The sequence below is a fragment of the Amaranthus tricolor genome, chromosome 4, assembly GCF_026212465.1.
Source record: "Amaranthus tricolor cultivar Red isolate AtriRed21 chromosome 4, ASM2621246v1, whole genome shotgun sequence".
In the NCBI taxonomy this organism is placed as follows: Eukaryota; Viridiplantae; Streptophyta; class Magnoliopsida; order Caryophyllales; family Amaranthaceae; genus Amaranthus; species Amaranthus tricolor.
In genome coordinates, this window is record NC_080050.1 from 2,601,708 (window position 1) to 2,618,192 (window position 16,485).

Genomic DNA, 16,485 nt, shown 5'->3' on the forward strand with positions numbered 1-16,485 from the left:
CAGACTAAGCACGTAAATGTAAATCTATTAATTTTTTTTATGTTCTTGGTTATACTCTAGGCATTACATAATTAACTTTTAGTTAAGATTAGTTTTATATTCTATCAATTATAATGCTCACATGCTTTATAGTATAGATAGATGCTCTTTAAAACAAAAAAAAAATAAAATAAAAATGGAAATATATAAACACTACACAAGCTCAAAACCTAGCCACAAGATGAATGAGGAGATGTTAATGGTAGGGATTGGTTTGGACTAGATAAATTTGTATAGCCTTCAAATAAACATCAAATCTATGGCCTCTCTTTGATAAGCATCCAAGGTAAAAGTAATAAAAACATATCCAACCTCTTGCCTCGATGTATAAGCTGTGATCACATGCATGGCTTTGCAATGGTATTACAAGACACTTTACTAAGTGTTAAGATAATTCACAAAATTACAACAATATTGTTTTCCTTCTTTATCTCCCAATCACATAATGGAGTCATGGTATGGCCATCTTTTAAACTTGGTCATACCTTGCTAGCTAATCAGCAATGATGGTGTAACTTTAAATTTTTTTAATTATTTAATTTATTTATTAAACATAAACAGAGTTTTGATTTCTAAAAAATCATCTAGTTTTTTCACACCTCTTGATTCTTATTAATTGTTTTAAATGACCATTCACTTTTCTCAACTATTTCTTATTTAATTACTATATTATTCACCTTGAACATACATAAATAGTTTCCTTTTCTTTCCTCATACCATTCTTATTTCCTTATCATTTGTGATTCCTTTTTTTTCTCATCTCTTTATCAAATTCTTTACAATCATATTCAACCTACACAATTACAAGAAATTAGACATCGAATATGTAGACCAAGAATAGTAAGAGCACACATATGTTAAATATTTTTAGGATCACTTCAAAAGATTTTCTCAATATTTATCTAATTAGAGTTATCCCGTTAGTAATGTCACTATAAAAAAAAGTTAGTGCATTGACTGAATATTTCAATTTTCGACTATATGACTAAAGAGTCGAATATTTTTGACTGAATTTCCTACTATGTTGTGTCAGGAAAATGGTAGGGCTTATGTGACTAATGACTAAAATTAAACTAATACAATAAATAATATACTAATTGGATCCAAATTTGAATTTTGGAAAGCTCAAATACTAGTTGGTGGGGCATTCTTAACTAAAAAATATTTTAATTGGAAGTTGTTAGTAAAATGGTTGAAAATTTTTTTAAAAGAAGTTTTTCATTTTTAGGATATAGGATGAAATTAAAAAAAAAATAAAAGGCTTTTTAGCTAATTTTTAGTCGGAAAAACATCATTTATTATCAACAACCAAACGAATCCTTACTCCTTTGTGTTTATCTAGTTTTATAACTACACGATACACCATTTGAAGAAATTGCAATCTTAAAAAAACTTATCCATATTTTCCTTTCAAATTCTGAAGATTATGATTAGATGAGAGTAAAGAGGCAAGAGCTAAAGTTTTTTTTGTATTTTACACACTTCAATTGAATTAGGAAAGGAGGTCCCAAATGACCTTACATAGGCAAAATAAAAATACCCTCTACTAGTACAATGACAGCTATGAATGAAAAAGGACAAGACACCACAACATATTCTTCTGTACTCAAAGAGGAGCAACAGCAGAGAATGCACACAACCCAAATACACGGTGAACAATAAGCAAAGGAAAAAAGTATATAGCAAAAGGAATGATAAGCAACAGTTACACGCACTGGAATGAGAGGATGTCCTTCAATACCCCCTACCCCCTCAAGCTGGGTGTGGAGGATGACTGAGAACTCCCAGCTTGGATAGTAGATGCTGATGCTGAGAGACTGATAGAGGTTTGGTGAAGATGTCAGCAGCTTGATGTTTGGTGGGGATGTACTGTGGTTTGATTACACTAGAGGCCTGTTTCTCACGAATGAAGTGGCAGTCAATTTTCACGTGCTTGGTGCGTTCATATGAACAGGATTTGTAGCAATTGAAAGAGAAGCTTTGTTGTCACAATTCAACGGTGTTGTACCAGTGTGTGGAACACCTAACTCCCTGAGTAGTTGAGTTAGCCATGAAACTTCACATGTAGTTAGAGCCATAGCCCTGTATTCAGCCTCAACAGAAGTTCGAGCCACTACTGATTGTTTCTTAGACTTCTAAGAAATGGGGGATTGGCCTAACATGATGCAAAAACCAATTGTAGAACGTTTGGTATAGGGACATCCAGCCCAATCACTATCAGAGTATGCGGTTAAAGTAGCAGTAGAGGAGGTGGCAAGGAGGATGCCTCGGGAAGGATTGCTTTTAAGGTACCTGAGCACCCTTTTTGCAACTTGCATATGAACAGTTAAGGGTTGGTGCATAAATTGGCTCAGAAGGTGCACTGTGATACCCCGAATTAAGCTTTAAAAAGGATTAAAAGACTACTCATATCAACAAGATGCATCTTCTTTTCATTGGAGCCCATTTGCTAAGAACTCCACAGTTAAGCATGCTTGGTGGGGAGCAATCTTAGGATGAGTGACCTCCTGGAAAGTTTTCCCGACCACGCACGAGTGATTGCAAAGTGCGCTGGAAAGACTTGTGTTGATCTGTAGGGCCAGTCTACAGTCTCCATGAGTAGTCACCGGTGGTCCTTTGGGCCGGGGTGTTACAAATGTTATCAGAGCAACCCTGCTACCGTGACTGATTGTGTATTCAGTGCACCTAGCGGGGGAAAAGATCCTGAAATTACAGTCCAACGAGGACGTTGTATTCCTAAGTGAGGGTGAGTGTGATACCCAGAATTAAGCTTTAAAAAAGATTTATAAACTATTCATATCAACAAGGTGCATCTTCTTTTCATAGGAGCCCATTTGCTAAGAACTCCAAAGTTAAGCGTGCTTGGTGGGGAGCAATCTTAGGATGGGTGACCTCCTGGGAAGTTTTCCCGGGCGCGCACGAGTGAGGCCAAAGTGCGCTGGAAAGACTTGTGTTGATCTGTGGGGCCAGTCTACAATCTCCATGAGTAGTCACCGGTGGTCCGTTGGGTTGGGGTGTTACATGCACGACATAAGTGATGTCAGGCCTGGTGAGGGTAAGATAGATTATATTTCCAATTAATTATTGATATAAAACAGGATGTGGAAGTGGATTACCAACAACATTGTGAAGTTTGACATTTGGGTCTAAGGGTAATTTTAGACGTTTACAAGAGTGCATGTGGTATTCATGGAGAAGGTCATTGATGTACTTATGTTGAGAGAGGAAGATGCCTTTGAGGCTGTCAACTTCTATACCAAGTAAATATCTAAGTTGACCAAGGTCTTTCATATGGAATTGAGTGGTAAGGAATTTCTTGGATTGAGTAATGGTAAGAGTGTCATTTCCAGCTATAATGAGATCATCAACATAGACAAGGATGGCAGTATGGTAATTGTGGGTGTGTTTGGTGAAAAAGGGAGTATTCACTCTTGGATTGAGTGAAGCCAAAGGATTGAAGAGCTAATGACAATCGAGCAAACCATTGCCTGGGAGCTTGTTTAAGTCCATAAGGGGCTTTTTGCAGTTTGCAAGCTTTGTGAGAATTTTGGTGACAAAAGTCTACAGAGAAGATGGATCAGATGTAATAGGTTGACATGGACCACAATAGCCAGAGGGAAAGTTCATGTAGATTGTTTCATCTAAATGCCCATGTAAAAAGGCAATTTTCACATCTAATTGGTACACTTCCCAATCTTGTAAAGCAGCTACAACAAGGAGAGATCTAACAGTAGTAAGTTTTGCCACAGAAGCAAATGTCTCCAAGTAATCAATGCCATGCTTTTGTTTATTTTCCAATATCACCAATCTAGCTTTGTGCCTTTTAATGTTTCCATTAGGAAGGTACTTGGTCTTAAATAGCCATTTAGTAAGGAGGTAGATCAATAACTACCCAAGTCATGTTTTCTTCAAGTGCTTGAAGCTCTTTATTTATTACTTGAACCCAATCAGGATAACATAGGGCTTTATGATAGGTGACAGGGCCAGGATGGGTGGTTAAAGTGGATAAGAAACAGGTGAATTGAGAATCAACATTTGTGTGTGTAAAGTTGAAAATAGGGGTGATATAGTCTTTAAGTCAACTGGGGGGGGGGGGGGGGGGGGGTTGGGTTGTTCTTGTGGATTTGCGAGTAGGAGGAGGAATGAGCTGGGGAGGTGAGAGTCACTGATTTGTGGTGAGGAGGAGACATGTGGAGTTGGTGAAGGGTTAGAAGCAGATGGTGAATCAGTAGGTTTATCTGGTTCATCATCTGATGAGTATTCCCATAGTGGATGTTGAGGTATGTGATTTTCATGAGAAGGAGGGATGAGATGTTGAAGTTGTTCTTGAGAAAGGGTATAAGGCATCACATGTTCATACCTCCTGACATCCCTAGACACAAAGACTTCTGATGTGACAAGGTTAAGACATATAGCCATCTCCAAAATATTTCGATGCTTCCTCTCAGCCCTTTCATTCTATTGTGCTGTATGGACACAACTTGTCTGATGAATGATTCCACTACTGTTATACAGTTGCTTGCACTGCTCATCTTGAAACTCCAATGAATTATCAAACCTGATTATTTTTCCTTTGCGATTGAACTGAGTTGCTGTAGTTTTCACAAAGTTAACAACGGCTTCAAAAGTTCTGACTTTTGTTGCAACAATGTCACCCAAGTAGTTCTTGTATAGTCATCAACTTCAATTAGGAAAAATTTGTGCTTACCTCTTGTTTGAACTTTGTAAGGCCCCTAGATATCTATATGCAGGAGTTCAAAGGGGTGGGAAGTATATGATTGGCTTTGAGGGAATGGAAGTTTGGTTAGTTTGGCCATAGGACAGGTAACACATATGGTTTGGGTGTTTGAGGTCTGGTTAGGTTTGATGCTAAGGCCCTTGGTGGATAGTTTTTGGATTGGAACATGCCCCAATCTTAGGTGTCATGGCATGGTTTCATTTTGTTTTTCTGTTTCTACCCATCCATGAGTGATTTTTACTGGAGTTTTTTCAGCATTCAGTCCAGTAGATAAGGTCATATGTTTGAGGTTTGCAACAATATTTTCCATATCATCATTCAACAGATAATATAATTCATTTCTACATTCCCCCACTCCTTTCAGTTCTGAGGTTTCATGGTCTACAATCATGCAATATCCAGCATAAAAGTTCACTTTCCATTTTCCAATGATGGTTAGCTTGTTTACAAACAAGAGATTATGTTTAAATTCAAACACAACAAGCACATTTTTAAGAATCAAGCCATTTTTCAATTTCACAATGCCACATTTAGTGATTTTTAAGCATTCTCCATTTCGAAGGTTTATTTTCATTCCTTCTCTTGCATTTTTAGCATTTTCCACACATCTAGGATCGCAAGTCATGTGATCACCAGTTCCTTAATCTATTATCCACTTTTCATCAACGTTTTCAGATGAAATAGATGCCATATCTGCAAACCCTGCAAAGGTTTGCTCCATTTCATCATCAGAGGAAGCAAGTTTTGATCTAGAGATAGGTAGACTCCTTAGCAACTGTTTCAGTTGTTGAACTGTAAGCTCCTTTCCTCCCCTTTATTGATTACTTCCTTGAGCATTAGCAGCTACTTTACTTCCTCTTGCTTTGTTATAGTAGCCATTTTGATTTCTGCCTTGAAAGTCAGAGTTATCCCCCAATTCTCTTCCCTTGTAACTGTTTTTGAACTTTGGATGCCATTTTGGATAGCCTACTAATGTCCAATTCTTTTCTTTAAAGTGTTCTCTTACTCCACAAGCACCACAAATAGGAGCATCACTACGTCCCATGCTGTACATGGTTGAAGATTCCATCACATTTTTCATAGGGTCATGGATGCTTCTTTGGGACTCTTTTTTCTATAGAGTGTTACAAGCAAACTCTACAGAAGGTAAGGGAACAATCATGAGTAAATGACTTCTTTGCACTCCATAAATCTCATTCAGCCCATTTAAGAACTGAAACAGTCTCTTTTCTTCTCTTTGGGTCTCAAGGGCTTCAAGGAGTTTAGTTACATCATCAACTTCAGTGTTTACAGTAGCTAGTTGGTCAAGAGAGTCCAATTCTTCCCATATACCTTTTATAGCAGTATAATACTCATTGATGCTATTGTTTTCTTGTTTTAGGCTATACACCTCTTTGTTGAGCTTATACTTTAGAGATCCATTTGACACAGCATACCTCTTCTCCAGGTACACCCAAATCTCCTTTGTTGTCATCATATACATGATATCTTGTCTGATGAAATCTGAAACAGACCCCAATATCCACCCAATGATCATGTGATTGCAGGTGTCCCATAAGCCAGCCTTCACTCTATTATTTTCATCTTTTATCACATTTTTCATTCACAAAGCCAAGTTTTCTCTTTGATGACAGTGCTATTTCCATTGACTTCCTCCATCTTCTATAGTTTTGTGTTCCAATTAGTTTGTCTACACTAACTGTGTTTGGTCCATCTGAACCATGCAAATACAAAGGGTTTTGAGGATTCATTTTTTTCATGTGTTATAGAAAGAGTAAGAAAAGAGATGAGAAGAGAAAGATGAGGGAAAAGAAAAGACAGAAGGTTATAAGGGATGAGCAGGAGCAGGTTGTATTGAGGAGATGGTTTGAGGACTGAAATCAATGAGAATAAGCCTATGCTCTGATACCATGAAGATTATGATTAGATGAGAGTAAAGCGGCAGGAGTTAATATTTTCTTTGTATTTCACACACTTCAACTGAAGAGGAAAGGAGGCCCCAAATCACCTTACATAGGCAAAACCAAAATACCCTCTACTAGTACAATGACAGCTATGAATGATAAAGGATAAAGGACCACAACATATTCTTCTGTACTCAAAGAGGAGCAGTAGCAGAGAATGCACACAGCCTAAATACATGGTGAACAATAAGCAAAGGAAAAGAAGTACATAACAGAAGGAATGATGAGCAGTAGCTACACACACTGGAATGAGAGGATGTCCTTCAATAAATTCATATCCTCTGAATTCATCTCCTTCCTTTTTTAATATCCAAATAAGGGATAAATTATATCTCCCGATCTCTTCCCTTCTTTTCCCTCCATTACTTTTATCCAAACAAAGGATAATTTTTCATAAACGAAAGCCAAAAAAAACTTTAAACTACTAAATCAACTTGTATTTTTCATGTTTATAATATTTAAGTATTTATAAAAAGTACAATTCAAGGTAACATATATATTTGGATATCTGTACAATAAGATATAGTAAAATAATGTACTAAACTTCATGTTCGTCTCCATGTTATGAACGACGTTCCATGTCCAAATATTTCAAGCATTACAGTACTGAATCATAACCAGACAATGTATAATCGATTAGCACCATTAATTCTCATTTAAAACGCAATGGATATCAAAACACTCCATCTTATTATTTTAAAGAAACATATTTATCTTGTCTCACCGTAAATTGATCTCAAAAGTTGCTCATTCATTATTATATTAGACAATATAATCCTTGTTTTTAAAGTTGAATTTTGATAGATTAGAATTGGCCTAGACAATGTACATTGGACCAAACCTAGATTTTAGGTTTCCTTAAATGGGCTTATGCTCAATTGGCCCAGTCCCTCCATACATATGTTTAGTTGTCATACAATAATCCCAAACACTAATTCCTAAATGAGACGATCTTATAGTGAGACCATCTCTATTGTGCTGGCCCAATACACACATTTTGTCTTAAAGTGATTACTTATAACGTTAAAATGATTATTTATAATTTTAAAATACTCATTTTTTTTATAGTTTTTGAGTGATTACTTATAACCTTAAAACAATCACTTACCATTTTAAAAATAATCAATTAAAGAAATAGGCTAATTATATGTGTCTATCTCATAATAAGACAGTCTCATATAAGATGAATTGAGTCCCAAATTGCCAAATTGATACATAAAATTATTCGGAGCATAAATAGCCCAACTTGCAGAAAGCCCATAAAATTGGTTTGACTTTGAATTCAACCAAAGATTTCACAGAACCACGTGGTTCATGGACTAATAACATGTGCCCTACATTTAAGAATCTTACACCTTCGATAATTGAGTATTCACCTCGTGCTCGTCGTCTATAGACCGTCTCAGTTTCATTATAAAGACAACCCAATATAATTAATTAAAATCCCTAATTTATTTATTGGGATGGTCACTTTAACATATAAAATGAACATGAGTCAGTTTAATAATAATTTTCATTATGAGAATGTTTTATTTACGATTTTGAATTAGTTTTAACTAGAGATGTTCAAAATATATGTAATAAACTAAAATTTACCCAATTTTATAACTGAACCCGATTTGATTCAACTTTAAAAATAATTTATATTTATGTAAAAAATAATTTGGATACAAAACCCAATTTTATACTGACCCTTTACCGCATGAACACCTCTAGTCTTAACATCATTTGTAGCAACTAGCAACTATTATCTTTCTTCGCAAAAATTTTGAAATCAAATCTCACTTAATTTCCGTTCAAATATACTTTTAAAAAAAATACATAATCAGTTAAAATCAATTTAATCAATTAAAATTCAGTTATAATTTATAATTAAAACTCAGTTACAATCGCTCTAAATATGTTTCAATTAGTTACAATCAACAATAGTAAGCAAGAATTAGTTACAACCAAAAAAATCAATTTTAATAATAAAAATCAATTATAATCACTAAATATCAATTAAACCAGTAATTATCAATTAAACTAAATATAGCCATAGTATTTTTTTTCTTTTCTCAACAAGGTGTGTAATTAAAATAAAAAATTTTAAAAACTTACTACTACAAATTTTTTTTAATAATTGCCGACTGCCCGACTGACTCTATTCTTTTTAGCTGTTGTTTTTAGAATTCAATTTTTGATCGTCGTCATCTTTGGAATTTTATAAGTTCAAGTTCCTTTAAATTGACCGCTTTTCATCCAACAATCCCTTAATTAATTAAACTATTGAATTCAGAAGCAAATTTGACTATTTATCATTTTCTCCCTCTCTTCTAAGGTTTCCTTATTGTCTCTCTAGAATCTTCTTTATATAGTTCAGATTTTTAGCTCATTTTTTCATCTGGGTCTGATTTCTTTTGTTCATATTTCTCCTTTATTTTTGGGTGTAGTTTAGCAGGTGGAATTTGGAAATATCAACAAAAAAAATGAGTTCAGATCCCAAAGTTCATTCCTTTCAGGATGTTGCTAAGCACAATCACAAAGATGATTGTTGGTTGATCATTTCTGGGAAGGTAATCTTTTTAATTCATTTGGTTTTGATTTTGATTCATTTCATGCTTTTAATTTTAGAAATATAATTATTAGGGATTTAGATTTAGATTTTAATTGCTGCATCTAATTATTAGGGATTTAGAAATATAATTTATGAGATGAGATGGGGTTTAGGATTTAGAAATCCAATTAGGTTTGAAAAGATGAATCTGATAACTTTTATACAAATTGAGATAGTATACCCATTACATATCAGATACAGATTACTTTTCAAAGTCAGAATTTACTGTGATTAAGAAGTAAGCTTTTTTTTGTTTTTTTAATTTTTTATTGGGAGTAGGCAAGAGATTTCTACAAACAAGAGAAGAGGGAATCAATTTTTGGTGGAACCCTTTTATAAGTGTGAAAGAAATAGCTTTCAAGCTAACCTATAATTCTCATAAATGTAAAAACCTTAGATTTATTCTACACTATCGGTGTAACATGATTCACTAATTTCCTTGCAAATTGCGAATCATTAAAAGTGAATTATAGTCGGGTTTGAACTATTTTTGTGTTATTTTGAGGGAATCACGAATTCAAAAAGCAAACTAACTGGCGGATTATGTTATACTGCATAACACTATTGTAGTGTGCACCGAATTTCATGTTGAGTGTACTTGATTATACTTGTCAGGTAAAAATACTTGCTATTTTAGTATCTTTGAAGTTGAGCGATCTATTTTCTCTCATTTTAGGAAATTGAGTGATCGAATTGACTATCTTCTCTGATTTTATGGATGAATGAAAATGGATGATGAAACTGATTGTTAGAGAAGGTTGAATCGGTCGGTAGAGGAAGTTGGAATGTTCCAAACATTTGTCTTTTGAGTATGGTAACTGATTTGCTATAGGGATGTACAATTCGTCTAAACTGGCGTTAAATTTGGTTGTTTCAGTTCGAATTTTTGCCTAAAGTTTGGTATCTGTAACTGTAGAACTCTGCATTATTGTTGTTTCGTAACTTCTAAGAAGACCCTTCCCTTGCTTAGGATACTTGGTGTATTTTATTTGGGTGATTTATATATCTAATTAAGCTAATAGAACATGTACTATAGGGGAAATTCGAGATTGGGACCTAAAATACTTATGGTCTGTTTGATTGTTGGTACTAAATAATGGTAATGAAAATGATTTGTAGTCTAAATTTTCATGAAATGTACATTGTAGTCTAAATGTACATTGTATTCTCATGGTAATGAAAAATTGAAAATAAAAAAGGTTTTTTTTTGTTTATAACTTTTCATTACTGCCTAATACAACATTTTCAATGGTAGTACAATGAAATGAACTTTATGAATAAACTGAGATGATTAAAGTACAACAAACATGACCATAAACTTGTTAAGAGATTTTCACACCAAAATCACGCTAAACTTTCATTACATTTCCACCACTTAATACTGATTACCAAATGGGCCATTAGTGCACTGTCCATTTCTTTTCTTTTAACTTAAAACATTGAGACAAACTCTAGTAATACTTTTAGTTGAATATAGTGTAACTTGAACATCATGTTGGCTTGGTGTGCATTTTAGATTTGAGTGAATGGAATTAAAATATGGCCATTTGTTAGGTCAAAACTTGTTGGATAATAAATTTGAGTGGAGAAGGATATGAATGACTTAAACTTACTAATTGAGATGGTAGGAAATTAGAATGAAGGGTGAAAAAATCCACGTGAACGACCATTGAAACTGATATATTTGTTCATGTAGCTGATCTCTATCTTCTGGCATTGTTGTTGTGTTGTTGCACGAGTTAGTGCGATTCTTTTTATTTTTTCTTAGCTAGTAGGTTAGGAATTGGAAGTTGGAATGACTACTTACCTACATCGAACGCTCTTCCGCATAATCAGCTGATATATCCATGCTTCTCGTGACCTGGACTCTGCTCTTGTTCCCGGTCTCTTTATTCTTTGGATGTCATTGAACATTTACTGACCCAGGAGAACACTACTATCAACTAAAGGCAAACTTAGGCTAGATTGTCATTTAAGGTGATATTAGACCCAATACAGTGTTAAATTAGGCTGGACTTATTATGAATGCTAGCAAAAAATCGGGAAAAAACGAGGTGTACACACGTCATAAACCTAGAAGATACCATCCCAAAATCATATGACAATGGGAGGAAGTGTTCCGATGACTTATAAAATGTGCACTTTATCTTTAATTCATCGATAGATAAACCATCCCAACACCCCCGACATACGAAATTCCCGTCAAATTCGCATGCAATTTTACGTATTTGCTAATGAAATGTACCCTCTTCGCCACATTCAATCAAATAGCACGATTTACTTGCTACCAATTGACTTATGATTTGATCACTAAACTATTGATCTACTGCACATCATTTTCTAATCCATTGACGTGTGTGTTAACAATCAACTCATGCAGGTCTATAACGTAACTTCCTTTCTAGATGATCATCCCGGTGGTGATGATGTTTTGATCCAAGCAACTGGTACGAGTCCACTTTCAGTTCAAATTCAATTTGTTCTTCCTTGATTCACTTGGAACTAATATGTGTGAAATCGTTTCAGCGAAGGATGCAACGGACGAGTTTGAAGATATAGGCCACAGCGAGAACGCAAGAGACATGTTGAAGGATTACTATGTCGGTGAAATTGACGTCTCCACCATCCCAGCAAAAAAGGTTCCTACAAAGCCTCAGTCTCAACCGTCTAAGGCGACTACTCAGCCCTCTCAGAGCTCCGAATCTTCCGGCTTCTTGATCAAGCTATTGCAATTCTTGCTTCCCTTGATCGTAATTGGTTTGGCATTTGCCTTGAAGAATTATAAGAAAGAGTCGACCGACTAGGTTCTTAAAACTCATCATCAACAACCCAGTATTCCACAAAGACTAGTTCGTAAAACTAATAAACAAAATTGGTGGAATGAAGATGAATACTCAAGTAAAAGTGATGCGTCTTTGAGCTTGTTGGATTTTTTCTGTGATTTTTATAGGTTTTGTCAAATTTTATTCACTGTTTTAATACTTTTGAAGGTTAATTTTATTTGTGGTGATGGATATTAATTCAATAACAAATGAGCAGTGTTTGCTGCATAACTTTTATATTATTTTTGGTGGGTGTTTATACCTAAAATAAATGCGTTAAATATATTTTAGAGTTAAATATACTCTATCTAAATGAGTTCTCTATATCATTAAAAAATCTTAAACGAGGGAAACTATTGAAGTTATAATCCAAGCTTGTGTCATTGTGTGCTTCAATGGCTTCCTTGTAACACAAAGAAAAAGAAGAATAAATGCTAGCTAGTTTATATTTGCATCAGGGTCGGGGAGGGTGAGAAAAAAAGGCAATAAAGACATGAGGAAGTTGAGGTTGAAAAAGAGCTTTTTAACTCGAGTATTGTCTTGCAAGATAAAGCATGAAAAAAAAATAGAAAACACAACATACGAACCCAACACCATGCAGGAAGATAAAATTAACCTAACCACAAGTAGACAAAAATGTTAAAGACAACACTAAAAAAACACTAAGACTCACATGCACCGATCTGGCGTCTCCAACTGCTCTTATCCAATGTCAAGTCTTCCGAAAGGTGCAACTCACCCAAGTCCTTCCTAATTTGTTCTTGCTTTCTTATTGTCTTCCACGACCTATTTTACCATTGATCCACTTTTCTCAATGGTGCATCCCTTGGTTTCCATTGTACATGATCAAACCATCTCAATCTACCGTCACGCAACTTTGCAAAAATTGGAACAATCCTAGCTTTACTCTGATAACCTGATACATAATCTTATCCATTCCTGATGTAGCTGCACATCCATCTCAACATATGCATCTCCACAACTTTTATTTTTTTCTTATGGGTTTTCTTAATAGGTCAATATTCTTCCCATTTAACAAGGCGTGCGTTATTAGAAGCTTACTGCTACCCGATAGAATTTACGTTTTAGTTTAGGTGGAAACTTCTTATCGCACAACACCTTGTTAGCTATTCTCCATTTAAACCATTTAGATTGTACTCGATACGTTACATCTTCATCTATCTCCCCATTACTTAGGATAATTGACCCTAAATATTAAACTTGGTTGAACTACCGACCTCATTACCTCCCACGGTAACCCATGTATCTTCCACTTGTTCCTCTCCACTAAATTCATCTTATGTACTCAGTTTTAATGCGACTTATGGACCCTAAAGATAATTTACGTATGGGCTAATGCCTTGTGTAATATGGGCCCATCTGCATTTGTGTCATATCATGGACCATGATTCTATGATGCATGCATGACATAATACTCTTCATGGACCATGGTTCATGCTGCAGGAATCATGCACGTAACTCTTTATTGAACAATAATGGTCTATTTTTGATCTTGCTAAAGAAATTGGTGATTGATGGATAAAGACTGAAGTGAATGGATGATGATAATCAATCATTTATCGTCATCTTTCATTATAGTTTTCTAAAATTGACCTGATTAATGAAAGCCGAATATGATCCCAACCAAAATAATTTGTATATAAAAATTAAAATCATATTGTCAAGAAATTTACAAATACTCAAGAATCGAAATCAAACAAATCCGAGATATTATAATAGAAGTAAAATCCATCCAAATACCCAAATATACAATTTTATCCATAGTATACACTTGTGACAACTAGCAATTGAAGAGATTGTCTTTTTAATAAAGACTAGAGGCTTGAAATTTTGGGCCAAAAAGTTGGATCATCTTTATTACAAGACTTTTGAATGACCTTTTTGTCAACTCAGGCAATTCATGTAGCTACTTGCTTTCATTTCAATAGTGGCTACATAAAGATATTGATGTTATTTGATGATTTAGTTACCCATATTATCTTTATTTGTATATAATCAATATGATTTTAAAAAAAATTTGAGACGAATAAAATAAAATTTCACTTAGTTATATTTTTTCTTATTTAATAAAATGTAAGATAATAGTAATTGATAAACAGTATTTACTAACGTCATTTTGTATTTAGCTTAACATTTGAGGATGAGTTTAAGATGGGTCACTTAATGTTTAATATTAAGTTAAATATGGGTTAGTTAACACTTACTACATTGTCTCGATGTTTTTGCTACATTGATATAAGTTTAGTTTTAAAAGCTTTGATATAAAATGAAGGAGTGATTAAACGTGTGAATGATATTAAAAGAAAATAAAAAAATAAAAGAAAATGAGTATCACAACACAAACGAAAATTGAAACTAGTTGAGCTAGATGGATGAAGTGTGTCTCATCAAGTTAAAGGCAATTATTTATTAGCTTACAATTCAATTTAGAATCATTATAATACTAAGAGTTGAGACCAAGAAAGGAAAAGGGTCCTAAAAGGAGGGATAAAATTACCTATTTAACAAAATTGCTTATAATTCTTTTAAAAAAAAAATTTATTTTCTAAGAACTCTACAATTAAGTATGTTAGGCATAAAATAATTTTAAGATTAATAATATATGGAGAAGTTCTCATAGGAAGAAATTGGATCGAAAAAGACTTGTGTTGATGTGGGGCTAATCTACAACCACTATGACTAGTATCACAACCTTGAGTGAGGTCGGGATGTTACATTCATATTAATTTGGATAAATTATCTAAAACTACTTGGTACAAATATTTGAAATGCAAATTAAAATTCTCAACATATCCATTTTGCAAACTTCTATAAACATCTCCAAGGTCACGTGGATATATTGTGGATTTTATATACAAATATTGTAAGTTTTTGAGTTTAATTCTCACTTAATTTTCTCTTTACCTCGATCAATTCTGTAATTTTAAAAATAATGATTATAAATATTATTGGCTATAAGAATGAAAAGATTTGTCAAAGTTAACTGTTCACATAACTTCTGTCCGAAAATATGGCAATTTGATGCTACATCAAAGTTATCTCTGATCTGAATAAGACCCCTATATACAACTCACGCTATGGCTCTAGAGAAGGTAAAGACTTTTCAAAGTTGTAGGAGTAATTTGTTTATGATTTGGCTCAACTTATTTATTCTAAGGTATGTTTCAAAGTTTGTTACGACTAATGTTGTTATTTTGAGGTAATTTTGCTCATGAGGACACTATATACTTAAATTTCTTTTTGCGCGGGGCTTTTAGGTAAAATTGATTACATTCTACTGATTCTCTTTCTGGACGTGATATCGGTATGGATTTTCCGTCACCTTTTTCCACCCAAACTCATTTTCAAGCGAGATAATAGGTTGATGACTATAATGATGTAATTTAGCTTATTTATATCTTTTTTTCTAACGGCCAAATCCCAGTCCAGTTTGTTTTGTGTTTTGTGTTTTGCATGTGTTTTCTCCTACGTTATCGTGGTGTAATTCACCTCTCTGCAGGGCTCCTACTACTTGGGGGTTTAATTTGATTGTGTGCATTTCTTCTGCTCTCTCCTTTGAGGGTATGGGTATGATCTGTTAGCTACTTATTCCCCTGTATCCTGACTTTTTGCGGGACAGTGAGTTGATGACCAAGACTATGACCGACTATCTTCTATCTTCACACCTTGCTATATATTTACGGTTGTACCATTTTTGTTATCTTGTTTTGAATAATTTTTAAAAAAAAATGAAATATTATAGAGTAAATACAATTCCAAAGGAGAAAGAAACAAATCATTTATGATGGACCCGACCACTCAAACCCTAATGATCTAAAAGGGTACAATACTAAAAAAAGTAAGACAAACCATCTAAGATGAATCCTCTTCCAAGCCCTAGTGAGGACTAAACCTAAGCTAAAAGAAGCGTGAACAAGCAAAACACTATAAGGAAAAAAAAGGCAAAAGAGCCTAAATTAAAACAGTACACCACAAGCTAAAGAAATACTTCAGCGATGATCACCGCATCCTGCCGCATCAACAATCAAAAATCAGTTTAATTTTTATGGAAAATTTATTGGGGTAACCTTTAATTTGTGACTTTTGCATATAGTATATATATATTTTTTTTATTTACGTGGTAATTTTGACCTATTAATTTTTCTATTTAGTAGATAAAAAGGAAGTTTTTTTTTATCAACTTTATGCTAATTTTACACAATTAATGACATTTTTTTAAAAAACAAACCAACTACCTTTTGATTATCCTAATTGACCACATGTCCACATATATCAAAATCCAGCTGAAATAAATACTTAATCTAG

General features: G+C 34.0%; 1 protein-coding gene across 3 annotated transcripts; it reads left to right on the plus strand.

Annotated features, from left to right (window-relative positions):
* Positions 1-8,887: 8,887 nt before the first annotated feature.
* Positions 8,888-12,401, plus strand: LOC130809667 (cytochrome b5-like). 3 transcript variants are annotated; one of them, XM_057675420.1, is made up of 4 exons: positions 8,888-9,061; positions 9,174-9,296; positions 11,718-11,784; positions 11,864-12,401. In XM_057675420.1, exons 2-4 carry the CDS (start codon positions 9,210-9,212, stop codon positions 12,139-12,141), a joined length of 432 nt encoding a protein of 143 aa, XP_057531403.1. In that variant the 5' UTR covers positions 8,888-9,061; positions 9,174-9,209; the 3' UTR covers positions 12,142-12,401. The 3 variants fall into 3 exon arrangements, with proteins under 3 accessions (XP_057531403.1, XP_057531404.1, XP_057531405.1); XM_057675422.1 differs by having other exon boundaries at positions 8,909-9,061; positions 9,179-9,296; XM_057675421.1 differs by having other exon boundaries at positions 8,888-9,296.
* The last annotated feature ends 4,084 nt before the right edge of the window (positions 12,402-16,485 follow it).